General features: G+C 41.6%; 3 protein-coding genes across 3 annotated transcripts; 2 read left to right on the top strand and 1 right to left on the bottom strand.

The window, feature by feature from the left end:
• The first annotated feature begins 3972 nt into the window (after positions 1–3972).
• LOC6493539 (chymotrypsin BI) lies at positions 3973–6456 on the top strand. The gene is made up of 3 exons (XM_001957924.4): positions 3973–5269; positions 5328–5503; positions 5564–6456. Exons 1-3 carry the CDS (start codon positions 4722–4724, stop codon positions 6196–6198), a joined length of 1359 nt encoding a protein of 452 aa, XP_001957960.1. The 5' UTR covers positions 3973–4721; the 3' UTR covers positions 6199–6456.
• On the bottom strand, positions 6189–7626 carry LOC6506390 (brachyurin). Its single transcript, XM_001957925.4, has 3 exons — positions 7135–7626; positions 6979–7077; positions 6189–6552 (listed from the first exon to the last, which is right to left on the bottom strand). Exons 1-3 carry the CDS (start codon positions 7598–7600, stop codon positions 6239–6241), a joined length of 879 nt encoding a protein of 292 aa, XP_001957961.1. The 5' UTR covers positions 7601–7626; the 3' UTR covers positions 6189–6238.
• A 3260-nt stretch (positions 7627–10886) lies between these two features.
• Positions 10887–16078, top strand: LOC6493540 (organic cation transporter protein). Its single transcript, XM_014908948.3, has 3 exons — positions 10887–11466; positions 13783–14225; positions 14602–16078. Exons 1-3 carry the CDS (start codon positions 11075–11077, stop codon positions 15750–15752), a joined length of 1986 nt encoding a protein of 661 aa, XP_014764434.1. The 5' UTR covers positions 10887–11074; the 3' UTR covers positions 15753–16078.
• Positions 16079–16524: the final 446 nt, after the last annotated feature.

Raw genomic sequence — 16524 nt, 5'->3', positions numbered from 1 at the left:
AAATGTATTTAAAATCCAAAATTGTTTCATAGTTGTGGGAAACCAAATTGTTTTAACAAATTAACAGATGAGAGGCCTATCCTTATGAGATTTCCACTATATAATAAATTATAAAAAAAAAACTAGAAAGGAAAGCTAACTTCAAGCGGAGCCGAATTTGATATACCCTTGCAGTTAAGCAGAAGCTTATATTATTATTATATATATCGGATCCTATAGAGTTGTCCGATCCTTATGAGAATTTCACCATCAACAAAATTTCTAATAAAAATATTGAAAACAGCCCCAAGCATCTTTAAAAATAGAATGGTTGTGCCATTTCCGATCTTTCAGTTATATGGCAGGTATAGGATATAGTTGGCCGATTCTTATGAAACATAGGATTAGATTGCCCAAAACGGAAACCATAGATAGTCCCATCCTATCCTAATAAAATTTTGCAAATCGGATAAGATTGTCCAAAATGCAATCTGTACTAAGTTCCATCCTTCTAACTTATAAAAAAAAACCAAGTTATGGCATATCCGATCAATCATATAATAAACATGTATTATATCTAAAATAAATGCGCAAAGATAAAAAATTAAAAAAAAACTGGAAATTTCGTTTTTCCAGTTTTTCTAGTTAAACCAATTGTTGAATGTAACAATTTATTTTGGGTGTGCGATATAAAATAATAAATATTAGAAAAGTATTGGCGGAGTTGGTTTGCCTGGTTTTTTTTTTAGCTTTTAATCCATGATTTGACCGAAACACGTAATTTAAGTAAATTTATATGCATTATATGCTCAGTGGGGGCATATGCATATAAAGCTTTCTACTCATAAAATTTTGCATTCTTCTTATTAACACATCAAAATTTGCCATCAAGCAACGAAGTTCGAGATTAGCCGAGTGGAGAGCGTTGTTGTTTCTAACACGGTAGGGCCTGAGTTCTTATCCTAGTTGAGGCAAAATGCTTATGTTTTACTTTTTTTAAGCTCTTTTTTATTATACCCTTGCAGAGGGTATTATAATTTTGGTCAAAAGTGTGCAACGCAGTGAAGGAGACATCTCCGACCCTATAAAGTATATATATTCTTGATCAGGATCACCTCCTGAGTCGATATGAGCATGTCCGTCTGTCCGTCTGTCTGTCTGTCTGTCTGTCTGTCTGTCTGTCTGTTTCTACGCAAACTAGTCTCTCAGTTTTAAAGCTATCGAGTTGAAACTTTGCACACATCCTTCTTTCCTTTGCAGGCAGTACATAAATCGGAACGGCCGGGATCGGCCGTCTATATCCTATAGCTGTCATATAACTGATTGATCGGAAATGCCATAACTTCGTTGTTTTTTAAGATAGAGGGTTGGGACTTTCCACACATGTTATGTTTGACCAACATATCTTATGTGCAAAATTTCATAAGGATCGGCCGACTATATCCTTTAGCTGTCATACAACGATCGGAATTGGCAAACTTTGGTGTTTTTTAAGTAAGAAAGATGGGACTTGGTACAGATTACTCTTTGGGCAAAATAATTCAATATGTTCAATGTTGGTCAAATATAACATGTGTGGAAAGTGCCAACCCTCTATCTTAAAAAACCCCGAAGTTATGGCATTTCCGATCAATCAGCTATATGGCAGCTATAGGATATAGTCGACCGATCCCGGCCGTTCCGACTTATATACTGCCTGCAAAGGAAAGAAGGGTGTGTGCAAAGTTTCAACTCGATAGCTTTAAAACTGAGAGACTAGTTTGCGTAGAAACCGACAGACAGACAGACAGACAGACAGACAGACAGACAGACAGACAGACAGACAGACGGACATGCTCATATCGACTCAGGAGGTGATCCTGATCAAGAATATATATACTTTATAGGGTCGGAAATGTCTCCTTCACTGCGTTGCACACTTTTGACCAAAATTATAATACCCTCTGCAAGGGTATAAAAATATAGACAAACAGACCCACTGGCTTCATTTTGAAAAAACTGTAAAAATCGAATTTCTTGAATAACTTCTGAAAGAAATGTCGGACCGGGTCGGTTGAAGTACCAATCTTCTGAGTCTTCTCATTAAGACATGAGACACTGAAACACAAAGCAGAATTACAACAAAAGTTGCCATCAAGCAACACAGTTCTAGGTTAGTCGAGTGGAGAGCGTCGTGGTTCCTAACACAGAGGGCCTGGGTTCGAGTCCAAGTTGAGTCAATGTTTACGTTTTGCTTTTCAAGCCCTTTTTTATTTGGATTTTATTTTTTAATAAATAAACTAAAATCTGAAAAGATATACATACTCCATATTTTTTAGGGTATTGACCAAATATAAGCAGACTCCAAAAAGCAAAGATGCCAATCAAATACATACACATGTACATATAAGTAAATGCAAGCATCACAAGAGGCTGGACAAAATGGGTAGCTGCACTTACAGGACTATATCTTGAGTTAACGGATTTTGCCAAATATAAGCGATATATCGAAAGTTGCGTCATCTCAAAAGCTATCTACACGTGCAATAAAAAAAAAGGATCAGTCGAGTCAATTTTGAAAAATAATTTTTTTTCTAAAAAAAAAAGTTTATTTTCAGTGTATTTTTGTTTTTTTACTATATAGACGTTTGGTCTCAAAGAAAGTGAAATTGATATTTAAAAAACCATTTCAACGGTGTAAAGCTTTTTTTAATATCTTTCTTAATTATAAAGTTATGAATTTTTTCATTAACAAAGTTTTTTTAATTTTTTGACGTAAGCTAAAGGTATTTCAAAAAGTTGTAGAACAATAGTTGCTCATATGATAGTAACAAACATTTTCCAATTTTTTTCAGGATTTTTAAGATAAAAATAGTGCAAACAGACAAACCGACAAACCGACGCAAACTGGCTTCATTTTGAAGAAGAAGAAAAAATCGAATTTTTTGAATAACTTCTGAATGAAATGTCGGATCGGGTCGATTGAGGTACCAATCGACGCGTATTTAGCTCTAGAATGCGAATATATAAAAATATTCTATCTGGGGACTAAAATGTGTCCACCAGCCCCACTTTAGTGATAAAATTTTTTTTTACTTTCACCCTAATTTCTCCCAAACCAAATAACTTTTGGAATATGTTTCGACAAAAATTATCTAATTGAAACAATACCTTTCGATTGGTATATCATTCATTTAGATCGGTTGCCTACAGAAAATTTTTAATTCTTCGGCTATATATAGAGTTTCCTCGCGCACGCCTAGGCATGCAGGTCGTCACCTCGTGGACTTCCGTCCACAGTGATATTAAGAAAAGTCTTTTTAAACTTTCCTAGTAGGAACATAATTGTATCATTTCTGTCAGTTGAAGAAGAGAGCACGCAAATGAACGTGGCTGTAACTACGAATGTTATTGTTTCACTTACCACTTACAATAATAGCAAAAACAACATCAAACACAACAACAAGTTTGTGCCTTTTTCTCAATGAAAGACTCTCGTGCAGACAGATACTTCCACCAACATGCGAATGCATAATGAAGATAAAGCGAGAAGTGATCATGATGTAATAGCGCCAAAGCGGGCAGATAACTAGAGTTACAGCTTACAGCCTCTCGTATTCAATTTAAATGGCAAAACCACAAAGACAAGCCGAAATACACCAGCAGAAATGTAACTTATGCGGCACCAAATTTTATTTCGCGACTGAAATGCGGACTTCCAGCCGTCAACTCAAAGGGCGAACTTTGACGAAAAGTTGACATTTGTGTCTGGGAAAGGGCCAATTGCGGCAGAGAGAAACCAGAGGGCTAAGAGACCAAAAAGAGCCAAGAAAGAGAGTTACGAAGAAATGAATGGCTGGGGAAAAATTAAATGAAATTGATGCAACTGCAATTGTGCGCTAAAAAGCCGTATGCAGTCAAATAGATGAAATAATTCAGCGCATCTTGGATCGCGCACAGAAATTGCTGGCGAAAGAGTTTATAAAAATGCTGGCAACCAGCGCGCCGGCGCAGTTTGCTAACGAGTCGCGAAGAAAGCAGTACAACAAGCCGCAGATTACGAGCGAGCGATTACACTTACAGCGGTTACAAGTGAAGTGTCCAGCAACCAGCGTAACGGCTTTTCGAAGCGGGAAAACAGACCGACCACCGGTGTCAAGTGGGCGAGGGGGATTGGCGGCGTGAGGCATTGGAAGAGGAAGCCAAGGAAGTCAAGGAAGTGCATCAAATTTGAAAGGAAACAGCTTTAGCTTTCAAGGAAGCAGTACTAGAATGCCTAAAGCAGTGCCGGAAGGGAGGTAGGACTTGGCAGCCATACCGGAAAGCAGTTAGATTCAAGAAAGCAGTCTAGGCGGAAGTGGATAAACGCCATTTTCAAAGGATTGAAATAGGAAAAGTTAGAAGCAATTTATATATATCCAGGATCGAAATATAGATTGTGCAATGCACCATTTTCAATTAGAAATCTTTTGTTTATTCAATAAATAAATCCTCAAGCTCTAAAAGACATAAAGTGCTAATTATTTAAAAGTTTACTTCATAAATGTAGCTTACCAAGATCTAACCGAAAAAAAGTAGTCATTTTTAAAGCCCCACAGGGGAAGTCCTTTTCCACGTTCGACTTAACAGAATCCGTTTAACAGGAAGCCATGCTAGAGAAGCACAGTCAGCGGTGAAAGCAGCGTAATCAAATCAAGTGCATTAGTGCCAGCAACTCCTATCGCAATTAATAATTAAATGCGTACTCAAGCAAAGCAACGCCAATGTACAAACAAACTGAAAGAGCCACTTTAACAGATCGTCGTCAGGTGGCATTGTGGTTCACCTGGTCATGCCTCATGCTGCACTGCCTCGGCAGCGTCGGCGTGGCGATGGCGCTGGACTGGCAACAGGTTAAGCCGATGTACCTGGTCTCCATGTACCCGGGTCCATTCGGTCTCTCCACCTCCTCGTCCTCCTCCCTCTCCTCCTCGTCCCCCTTTTCCGGTTCCCTCGAACATGACGCGGAAATGAGTGCCAGCAGTATAGAGAGCCGCCACATCAAGGATGATGGTGTCGGCGGATTCAGCGAGGAGGATCTCGAGGAGCGAGAGCCCCTCGTACTGAATCTGGAGACTACGCCACTGCTGGAGAAGATGCTGCCGGAAGGCGCCATGGCCATGGATCGCATTTTTGGCGGAAACGTGGGCAACCCTCACTGCTTTCCTTACCAGGTGGGCATGCTCCTGCAGCGGCCTAAGGGTCTGTACTGGTGCGGCGGCTCCCTCATCTCCGAGCAGTACGTTCTCACCGCCGCACACTGCGTGGACATGTAGGAACACTAAGGACAGACTGGGGAACATTTCGATTTATAAGTTTTCTTACCACAGGGCCAAACGGGCTTTAGTTTTCCTTGGCGCCAATGAGATCAAGAATGCCAAGGAGAAGGGTCAGGTGCGACTGATGGTGCCCAGCAGTAATTTCCAAATCTATCCCACCTGGAATCCCAAAAGGCTAAAGGACGACATCGCCTTAGTAAGATTGCCGCATCCAGTTAGCTTTAATGGTAAGATGATATCATCTTTGTTAAAAAACAATAACTAATTTAATTTGTTTTCTTCTCCAGAGCGCATCCATCCCATCCAGCTGCCCAAGCGCCACTACGAGTACCGCAGTTTTAAGAACAAGCTGGCTATTGCCTCGGGATGGGGTCGCTATGCCACCGGGGTGCATGCCATCAGCAATGTACTCCGGTACGTTCAACTACAAATCATTGACGGAAGGACATGCAAGTCCAACTTTCCGCTCTCCTATCGAGGAACTAATATCTGCACTAGTGGAAGGAATTCCCGCTCCACGTGCAACGGAGACTCCGGAGGACCTCTGGTCCTTCAACGAAGACACTCCAAGAAACGGGTTCTAGTGGGCATCACCTCGTTTGGCAGTATATACGGCTGTGACCGGGGCTACCCGGCAGCCTTCACCAAGGTGGCTTCGTATCTGGATTGGATCAGCGACGAGACAGGCGTCAGCTCCCACCAAGACACTACAGAGGCAATCTTCTTCGACCAGTATGTGCGAGAGTATGGGAAACCCAGGCAGAGTCGTAGACTAGAGACCGAGGAGCTGCCGGAAGACGATGTGCCCGATGAACTCGATGTTCATCCCAATCCCATTTCCGATGAGGATCTCTCCGAGGTCGTTACTCATCGAACTCGCACCCGCCCACAGTCTGCAGAACACGAGTTCTATTTCTTGTAATCCAAAAATAAACATTTATTCTAAGCTCGAATAATCGTGTTTACTCTCCGAGGTTGACCACGCCGCTAATTTCCTCGATCCAGTCCAGGTAGGAGGTGATACGAGTGAACACTCCTGGCCAGCCGACCTCGCAACCGAAGGCGATGCCAAAGGAAGTAGCTCCGATCAAGGTGTTGCTGCCGTCGTCCAAGACCAGGGGGCCGCCAGAGTCGCCGTTGCAGGTGGAAATGCCGCCGGTGGTCTTGATGCAGATGTTGGTGCTACCAACCAGGCCCAAATACCAGGGAGAGCAGCCGCTGTTGGCCATGATGGGCACCTGAGCGTACTGCAGAATATCGGTAGCTCCAGTGGCAGCTATTAGAGTAAATAAAAAAATATATAAGTAAAGATGGTATCTGTTTTCGAGAATTCTGTTTAAAGATTTGTTAATCTAAAAATTATAGACAAAGGTCAATGCTTATCAACAACAAACAAAAACCTAAAAATATTTGTTGATAAGTTCTTTCAAAAGAAATAGTTTTGTACAAGCATTTTTGGCGAAATTTGAAAATTTGATTGCAAAAGTGGAAAAAAGCATGTTAGGAAATTATATTTCAATAAGCGTAATGTTAATTTTTCACTTATTTCCAAATTTTACGGCAATCATTCATTTCACTAACACTTTTCACACATTTTAAAGTATTTTTTTTATGAGTACGGTGAGGTGATTACGTTTCAAACTTTCTACAAGAGTAAGCACGACGAAAAAAAACAATTTATAGTTTCAACAAGGTCACTTACAGTCGCTGATCTTGCCCCAGCCGGAGGCAATAGCCGATTCGCCACTGTAGGTGTTGTAGCTGCTGGACTTCGCGGGCAGGTTAGCGGGCTGGATATACTCTGCGAAATGGAGGAACCTCTTAGTCTTGACCCTTTAAATGTGAATTTTTCACCCACCATTGAACTCGATGGGCACGGGCAGCTTGATCAGAGAAATATCGTTGGTAATGGTGTCGGCTTGCCAGTTCTCGTGCACATACACGTTCTTGGTCTCTACGAAGATGATCTGCTGGCCGTCCTCCTTGGGATTGGTACGATCCCAGGCGCCCAGGTAGACATCCACACCGGTGGTCAGGCTGTCCGTGCAGTGGGCAGCGGTGACAATCCAGCGGTCGCTGATGATGGTGCCGCCGCACCAGGCAGCTCCTCCGGTGATGTACAGCAAGAGTCCCACCTGGTAGGGGAACTGTTTGGGGGTGGCCAGCTCTCCACCGGTAATCCTTCCACTGGGACCACCAACACGTCCCACACGGAGATTCGGGACCGGAACCTCAATGTTGCGGTTCTTCACCGACTGCCAGTCGACAGCCTGGGCCCCCAAAAGGGTGGCCAAAAGCAAAACCGAAGCGCACGCGAATTTCATGTTGATCGCAACTAAATTTTCCGCCAGTAATCGGAGCACTTTATACCGATTCCGATGCGAAAACGGGGATCATATATCATGGACTATCTGCTCTGGATTGCCCCGGCCGGAATAAACCGTGGTGATTTACAATCGTCTATGGGCCTAAACTGATATTGGCGACGATGCTACCGATCATCGATTACTTTTTGGCGATAAGATTTTATTATAAAGTTGTGAATTGAAATGGCGTAGATAATAATGCCTAATCATGTTTAGATTTATCAGTTAAAAGAGTGCTTATCGAGGGCAATGATGACGAGCCCACGGCGGCGGAGATCAATGATTGGTGGAACAGTAACCGAGCAATTACAATATGGTCTTTTGTCTTAAATGAATAGAAAATGAACCAGATTAATGCTAAGGCCAGTTAATGCTAATCTTAAATTTGGAATTCCCCAGCTGGTCAAGCTCATTTGTCAAGAGTCCTATATTTTGATAATACAATCAAGAAACTCCTACTACGCTTCTGCGAATATAGAAAACCCGCAGGTTTGATTACGAATGGGGCTTGGGGATTTATAAATCATAGTTTATAGAATCCAGTGCCACGAGTATCCCGCAAAATACTTTGAGGTGCCCATGGCATGAGTGGACGGCCTGATCGATCGTGTGAGCTTCCTGCCGACTCATTATTATGTGATGTCATAACGCTTAGCAGCCCCCGATGCAGCGGGGCTTCGGCTGTTTACTTCCCTCAACTCAATTAAAAGGTTCGGTATTCGGTGTTTTCAAATCAACTTCCAAACTCATTAAAGCTTAATACTTATGGAGCCAAATGGAAATAAAATAAGTAACAAAAAGCTTAAACAAAAGCAGAAAACTAAGCGAAACATGAATCAAAACGGAAACGGTTTAATATAACAATTTTGTTTGTTCAATTGAAGGTCGAGGTGTCGAAGTTATGCGAGTCCAAACAAAAGCCGTCTCAACAATGTCTACGACTTGGCGGAGAAGAGATTCTCGGAGTGCTGCCATAGAAGGACATATTTGGCCAATTAATTAGCACGGCTTTCTAAATATTATTCAATTCAAATGACACCTGCCAGGCGCTTAAAGTCCAAATTAGCCATATGACACTATCTCGTTATAAATCTGCTCAATAGCCGTTCTATTAACTGGCCAACAAACGCTGATAGATACACTTAGTTAGGCTGAACAAAAAATAAATGGAAAAAGTCCTTGAAGCAGTTCCAAAGCAGAGCTAATTAAAACATTAAATGCGTAGCAAACTATAAAATTGTAACCTAACAACAAAAAAATAAACTTAGTTGAATAAATAAAAACCAAACAAGGGGTTTTAACTATAGGATCGAATGATTTAATACACTCTAAAGATATAAAAGCAATTTTATTCGTTTTAAAAGCATTATTAATATGTCTTTATATTCATTAAAATCGTGACTACTTAATATTTATCTGAATCTTGAAAAAATACTGATCCAGTTCCAGAGTATCCTCCTAAGATAAAAATATTATAACAGCAATGTGCGGCAAAGTCCTAATCAAATTTATGTTACATACACTTAGCAAGTGTATTATAAAAATTTAATTTATAAAGCGAGATTAAACTGGTTTAAAGCGGCAGCGGTCAAGAGAACAATAATTTTGTGAGCAGTTGTAATGAGAAGCAAAATTATTTGATTTGGGTGCGACTTCATAATTAATATAAATGCAAACATGCGCCACCGCCCCCTCAAAGTAACATGCGTATCTGGAATCGAACACACGACAATTTGTAAATAAATAAGATAAACCAAGCATAAACACATCAAAGTTTAATTTTAAGCAAATTAACAGTTAAGTAATGTGTACGTCCTGATAATTGCCCCAACGAATAAATAAAAACATGTAGGATAAGAATTAAAATTAAGTTGAATTGTAAATCACCTGAATGTGTGCCTTTTAAAGGAGTTTGGTATTTCTTTTTACGGAATGAGGGAAACGAGCTTAGACAGATTAATTAGGATGTGTTTATAAATAAGATAAACAAGATTTGAAATATTTTTTAATAACTCAAAACAGGTTTGTTCTTCAATTATCCTCTCGAAACAAAAAATTCAACAAAATGGGCTCATGCGCCGAAAACCTTAAAGGAGGTTTATTTTTCATCAGTTTTTTTGTTAAATCAAGATTAGCAAAAATGTGATAATAATAATGCCCTAAATATTAAATCTTCCATTGTGAACAATTTCCGTTTTCAAAAAATTGTGAAATGAGTGAAAATACTTAAAAATAATGGTGAAATAAGTCATTTAATTAGGTAAGATCTGTTAATTTGTAAGATTAATATTCTTTTAAAAACTCTTCTGGAAAAGTTTGGGATTCTGTTAGCAGGATAGATGCAAAACATCTATAAGAACAAAACAAGTCAATATTTTTCAGATGCAAATTCGAGTGCTAATTAAAAGTATAAATATGTTTTGGAAAATTTCAAAGTTACATGTTAGTCACTCACATTTCCCTTCCTGTGAAACTTATTTTAAAATTTAAAATATATTTTTAATAAATGAGATACAACATAATATAAACGATTCAAAAAAAAATTGAATAAATTACCTGTGAAGTTTTAACAAATTGCGACATTGTCTTCCAAGGCCTCTCCACCTGATCCCCCAATCCCCCAAGCCAATCACCATTATCGTTATCAAATCAAGTAAACCCGTTTTGTTAGATGGCCTGTGATCTGTCGGCGAGTTTAATCCCCTCGCAGCTCAATTTATGAATGGGCTGTGACGTATATATAAATATAACAAATACATTTTTTGCTAATTTCCTCAATCGACCCGAGTGTTTTGGGCATGAATCACAGGCACATTCTACTGCCGTTTTTTTTGGAGGCTAATAATAAAGTCCAGCTGGGCCCAAAAGATGGGCACGAGCATTGTTTTGAAGGAGTCATGGATGTCGGCAGGCTTAAAAATAAGCAATAAGTGCCATAAGATCGTGAACCGATATGAGATCGTTTGGGGCTCGCCTGGCCGCCTGGTCGCCTGCCGCCCGCCCTCTCAAAAACCGATGTCAGGCCGATTCAGAAAACAGAGATCCGATCCCGCGAACCGGTTTGCCAGCTGTGTGAACCTACGCCGAACAGCCGAACTTTCGCTGCGGATCGCCGGATGGCTGGATCGTATCGTATCGTACCGGATCGGTTTCTTGTTCTTGGCAAGCGGCAAGTGCAGCGGCTTGCGAACTGCGAGCTGTGAGCCGGGCTTCTTGGCCGGGCTCATATAAAAACGGCTTTTGGCGCGCGTGCTCAGTCAGTTGCAAATTCGAAACGGAAACGCGCGTGTTCGTCGCAATCGAATTCGATCAAGTATTTGGATTTTGAATTGGTTTCGGCTTCGGATTTTTGTCGAGTTCTGAATCACTTGGAGTGACACACATCCAGCAAGGTCGCGGACTACCGAGTTATTGCGAATCCAAACACACAACATGGAAGGCCAGGCCAAGCAAGCGTACTTCGTCAATGAGGCGTTCAGTCACGAAGAGCCCTCCCAGGGCCTGGATAATCTGCATCGCCGGAAGAGTGCTGGCAACAAAGAACTCCAGCTGGACTTGAATGGCTTCAAGAAGAGTCAGGATGGAATGGGAAGTGGTGCAGGTGGTGGCGGTGGCGGCGGAGGTGATCCTCCCAATCTGGACTTTGATGACATCCTCCCCATGATCGGGGAGTTTGGAAAATATCAGAAGATCCTGTTCATCTGTATGATTCCCTTCTCGTTCTTCGTTGCCTTTGTGTACTTCTCGCAAATCTTCCTAACCCTGATACCCGAACAGCATTGGTGCCATGTCTCAGAATTGGATGGGTTGGATGTGGAGGCCAGGTGAGTGAACATTTTTGATTTTCCCTCGAAAGTCTGAATGGGTTTTCGGTTTTCCCTCCAAAGCCCAAACAAGCCAAGGCGAGCCAACATCAGCTCCATGGCTTTGGTTATGGCATCCGCAGTTGAGCTCGGCTTAGCTCAGTAATTCACGTAATGTGCCATAAATATTCAAATGTGTTGTGTATAATCAAGTATGTTGTTGATTAGTGGCCAGCACACTGCAGGCTAAGTGCAGTAGTTGTAAACGTCGCCTCGAGTACTAAACTATAATGAAGACTTTGGCGGCTATTCAAATGATCATGAATCTATTAACGGCCGCTGGCTCTCAGAACACTCATAAAGATTGCATAAAACAGTGTGAGCCAACGCCAGCAAGAAACGGTGCTAAATTGTAATGAATGCATTAAAGTCACTCATGGTATGCCAAATCGATCCCATAAATTGTCTTGTCAAATTGCTCCAAGTGTAATGCAAGTTATTGCTTAAAACTAAACCTCCGAGTAATAAATTTTAAAAATAATAACACAATTAATCAAAAAAATACTTTAAATAATTTACAGTTCTTTAAGTGATCCATTACCTCCAAAGTCAAACATTTGAATGCAATAGTTCAAGGACTTTATTGGGTTCAAGTTGGACAAAGAACCCAAACAATAAGAAAACCATAAAGGTCAAAACCTATTTACTCTCCAACCCTCGCCCCCAGTAACCTTTCGAATATTCTGTTCAAACAATCCCCATCCGGAAGCATTATGTTTGTGCGTAAATGGCGAACTGAAATATGCGGTTCCGTTGATACTTTCACAAAAAAAAAGCAATTGATCGAATACTAATAAGCGATCTACTATAGTACCAATAACCTTGGAACCGAAAGGCTAAGGCTAATACCGGTTAAACCTGCAGCCCCTGTGCGTACATGAACCGAAACTGGATAAAACCAAATTAGAATTGGCCACGCAAAAAAGATTTGGCCCGCTTTGCCACCCATTCGAAAATTCTAATAGTCAAATTATTTAAACTGTTTGCAAGACTTTGGGGCGTGCTAACGCGATTTAAATTGAAAACGAATGAAACGTAACGATTCGGATCCGAGTTGGAGTTCGAGTGTTCTGACCAAAGTCATTAAAGCGTCCGACTTGGCTTAGAACGTCCAGTTGAGGCGACCTTGAGCCATGATTGGGTTTCCAGTCGGCTTAATAAGGCAAAGAACCTTACTGCCAATACGAAAAACGATCATCTGTGTAATTGCCGGGTGGCCAAGACGAGGAGGGTTTTTCCCGGCGGTGCGGGTGGGGTGGCCCGACCCGTCTAGCTTGAAGTGCCTGGGTGGTGGTGCGGTGGTGCGCTACCAAGGGGCAGTTAGATAAGCCAAGTTAGCCAGCCAAATTGTTTAATTAGCAGCAGCGCAGCGTGAATGTTGCGACAACGCAGCAGCAACAAAGGCAGCAGCAGCGAAACACAGGTAGCAACAACAACCATCAACAAGACTAATGTTGTGTGGCGAAGTGGTGGCTATGATGTGAATTTATGGTTTAGTATAATGAAGGTGGTCGAATATGCATCACTCTTTCTAAAAAAAGTGGATAAGTCCCCTGAAACTTTAATGCTAGATTTCTAATTAAAATCCTATGTTTTGGTTCAAAAGATTCTTAAGCCATGGGAATATCTAATCAGAGCTCATTAAAATCCTAATGAAATCGCTTACTTTCGAATCTGAATATTCTAATAAAATAGATAAATGTCAAAGACTCACGATAATTGATTTTGCCAGTTGTATAATAATTAGTTAATATATTTATGGCTTAGACTCAATGATGACATTTCCAATTAGATAGATTGTTTATTGATGAGAAGGGCTCAAATAAAAATACTTTTCATGAAAATAATTATTCATATGCTATTTTTATTGGCTACTTCCTACAATTACTCAAATTACTTGGAGGTTTTCGAGGACCACAAGTCCACATCCATCATAATCTCAGATCAGACAATTAGTCTTGGTCATACACAAAGCTCGAACTCTTTAACCAAACCAAATGGAGCAGACGAAAACGGTTAAAGTGTATCCGAAAACGTTTAAGTCGCAACCGCATTTTCGAGTGCCCCTCAAGATCATGATAATTAAGTTGTCGCTGGCTTAATATGCACATACACTCCGCACTCTACACTCGCGTAAGTGTGGGTTTCCAAACTGCAGAAGTGTTGGCCATGGCTTAGAGCTTCTGAGAACCGAGCGGAGACAATTCCACGCGCCTGACCCTGGTTGAGTTAATTGCAGCGTCCAAATAATAATCCACGCCACATCCCCCTTTTCAGACTCGCACTTTCCATACCCATGGTTAATGGGGAGTACAACAATTGTTACATGTACGACGTCAACTACACGGAGGTACTGGCCCAGGGCAAGGTGATGGCCGACCCGGCCTGGCCGCGGGTGAAGTGCCGCCACGGCTGGTCCTACAACTTTACGGAGATCCCCTACTCGACGGTGGCTACTGAGCAGAACTGGGTCTGCGACGACGCCGCCCTGCCCACCTACGCCCAGTCGATCTTCTTCCTGGGCGCCATCGTGGGGGGCCTGCTCTTCGGCTGGGTGGCGGACCGCTTCGGTCGGATTCCGGCTCTGATTGGTACCAACATGATGGGACTGTTTGCCGGTATCGGCACAGCTTTTGTTAACAACTTCTGGGAGTTTGCCGCCATGAGGTTCTTCGTGGGATTCGCGTTCGACAATTGCTTCACCATGATGTACATTCTGGGTGAGTTATGGAGCTGATATAGAAATATTGGATAAGAATTGTTTGTGTTAAAAATATTTTATGCCTCGGAGATAGGTGCGATAATATCTACGCAAATATTGAATTGCGAAACCAATTAATGCCAAGTGCATTTCAAAGTAAATACCAAAGCTCAGACCTAATTGAAAACGATTGAGGCTCAGATTAGTGTTTATATTCTCTAGTAAGATAAAGAACTAAAAAGCACTAAAAGCACTAAAATTAAAGCCATTAAAATATTTAATCAGTTTTAGCTAAAATAGAAGCCAATTAAAGACACATTAAAAAAGTTCAAGTTAGGAAAACGCCATTTAATCAATTCTCACTCAATCTAAATCCCATTTACTTTTCTTTTTAGTTTTGGAATATGTGGGTCCCAAGTACCGCACCTTTGTGGCCAACATGTCGATAGCCATTTTCTTCACAGGAGCCGCCTGTCTGCTACCCTGGATTGCCTACTTTGTGGCCGACTGGAAGATCCTGGCCATAATCACATCCGCTCCACTGTTGCTGGTCATATTCACTCCAGTGATTGTGCCGGAATCTGCTCGTTGGCTGGTTTCCCAGGGCAAGGTGGATAAAGCCATTGGAATTCTCAAGAAACTGGAGCACCGAAATGGCCGCAATGTGTCTCCTCAGACTTACCAGGACTTCGCCAACAGCTGTCGCAGGATGCAGGAGCAGGAGGAGCAGAACGGAAGCTACTCCGTTTTGGATCTGTTCAAGTCGCCTCGTTTAAGGAGGACCACGTTGCTGCTGATTGTGATCTGGATGGCCATATCGCTGGTTTTCGATGGACATGTGCGGAATGTGGGCTCCCTGGGTCTGGACATTTTCTTCACTTTTACGGTGGCCAGCTTTACGGAGCTGCCGGCGGATACCCTTCTGACAGTGACCTTGGATCGTTTTGGACGTCGTTGGCTGGCCTGTGGATCTATGGTAGCCAGTGGAATCTTCAGTCTGCTGGCCACTGTGGTGCCCGTGGGAGTTTACTCCGCGGCCTTGGCTATAATGGGTCGATTTTTCGTAAACATCAGTTATAACATTGGACTCCAGTGGGCTGCGGAGGTGCTGCCCACCGTGGTCAGAGCCCAGGCGGTGGCCTTCATCCACATCATGGGTTACGTGGCCAGTATTATAGCTCCGTTTGTGGTCTACTTGTCCAACATCTCCACTTCCCTGCCCCTGATAATCCTGGGACTCTTGGGCATTCTGGGTGGTCTGTTGTCGCTCCTCCTGCCGGAAACCCTTAATCACGATCTGCCCCAAACACTGTCAGATGGCGAGGAGTTCGGACGCGGCCAGAGTATCTGGGACTTCCCCTGTCTGGCCAAAAAGGTCGATGACGAGGAGGATGAGAAGAGGAATGCGGATGTGGAGGAAGTGCGATCGCAAGCTTTTGTGAGGGGAACCCAGACGGGAGCTTCTCTGAATGCCTCCACAGGAGGGGAACTCCGTTCCAGTATCCTGCGGCGATCCATAAAGTCACGAAACTCGACGAAGCTGTAAACAATACTTTCCACTTATTACTAGGTAGCTAATTTTTTCTAGCAGCCAATAACACGTAGCTCCGCCTTGCATTTTTAGCACCAACTAGCCTCTAAGTGTCTTTGTAGACTTTTGTGATACTAGAAATAGGAAAATCTCCATGAGCCTATCCACGAAACCAATCTAACGATCTATTAGTATCAAAATTCTTCTCATCAAAGGTTTGCCAAATAATAAATAATAGAAATGATTCAAATCATTGCGACTTATGCGTAAATATATGTATTAACAAATAGTAGTAGATAAAATTAAAATGGAATAAATAAAGGATCTCGATTTTTTCCTTATATATTGTTATTTAATCAGCATATTTTTCTTTCTGTGTAGACTAGCGCCGCTTGGCCAAAATTGGTGGCACTAAGCTACCAAAACGTTCCACCACCTGGAGCCACGCAACTACACAGCGCCACCTAGTGTGTATAAAGCATTGCATGTAGATAATATGTGTTTAAAGTGGTGGTCACATTAAAATTTAAAATGCGTTGAGTTTTTGATTAATATTTTGCATTAAATAAGCAGCATTTAAAACTTAAATAGTTATGTTTGATATTTAAGAATATTACGTATTATTCTAAGGAATTTCCAGTCATTATTAAAGCCGCAAAATATTTTTAAAATGTGTTGCTTACTTTATGAGAAGTTCACATTCTTTTTAAAATCCATTTTTATTTCTAAAGGCTTATTGGAATTATCCTCCAGTCCTTTGGAGAGTTCCTCCAATCAATAATGGTTG

Source organism: Drosophila ananassae, chromosome 2R (assembly GCF_017639315.1).
Source record: "Drosophila ananassae strain 14024-0371.13 chromosome 2R, ASM1763931v2, whole genome shotgun sequence".
NCBI lineage: Eukaryota > Metazoa > Arthropoda > Insecta > Diptera > Drosophilidae > Drosophila > Drosophila ananassae.
The sequence above is the reverse complement of the archived record's forward strand: the minus strand, read 5'-3'. Positions and strand labels throughout refer to the sequence as shown.

What these genes read in the sequence shown, in the direction of transcription:
- LOC6493539 (XM_001957924.4), top strand. Translation starts at nt 4,722, where the DNA reads ATGTACAAACAAACTGAAAGAGCCACTTTAACAGATCGTCGTCAGGTG. An exon ending in GCCGCACACTGCGTGGACAT is followed by an intron (nt 5,270 to 5,327) that starts GTAGGAACACTA and finishes TTCTTACCACAG; the next exon opens with GGCCAAACGGGCTTTAGTTT. An exon ending in GCATCCAGTTAGCTTTAATG is followed by an intron (nt 5,504 to 5,563) that starts GTAAGATGATAT and finishes TTTCTTCTCCAG; the next exon opens with AGCGCATCCATCCCATCCAG.
- LOC6506390 (XM_001957925.4), bottom strand. Translation starts at nt 7,600, where the DNA reads ATGAAATTCGCGTGCGCTTCGGTTTTGCTTTTGGCCACCCTTTTGGGG. An exon ending in CGTGCCCATCGAGTTCAATG is followed by an intron (nt 7,078 to 7,134) that starts GTGGGTGAAAAA and finishes TCCATTTCGCAG; the next exon opens with AGTATATCCAGCCCGCTAAC. An exon ending in CTGGGGCAAGATCAGCGACT is followed by an intron (nt 6,553 to 6,978) that starts GTAAGTGACCTT and finishes TTACTCTAATAG; the next exon opens with CTGCCACTGGAGCTACCGAT.
- LOC6493540 (XM_014908948.3), top strand. Translation starts at nt 11,075, where the DNA reads ATGGAAGGCCAGGCCAAGCAAGCGTACTTCGTCAATGAGGCGTTCAGT. An exon ending in GGGTTGGATGTGGAGGCCAG is followed by an intron (nt 11,467 to 13,782) that starts GTGAGTGAACAT and finishes CCCCCTTTTCAG; the next exon opens with ACTCGCACTTTCCATACCCA. An exon ending in CACCATGATGTACATTCTGG is followed by an intron (nt 14,226 to 14,601) that starts GTGAGTTATGGA and finishes TTTTCTTTTTAG; the next exon opens with TTTTGGAATATGTGGGTCCC.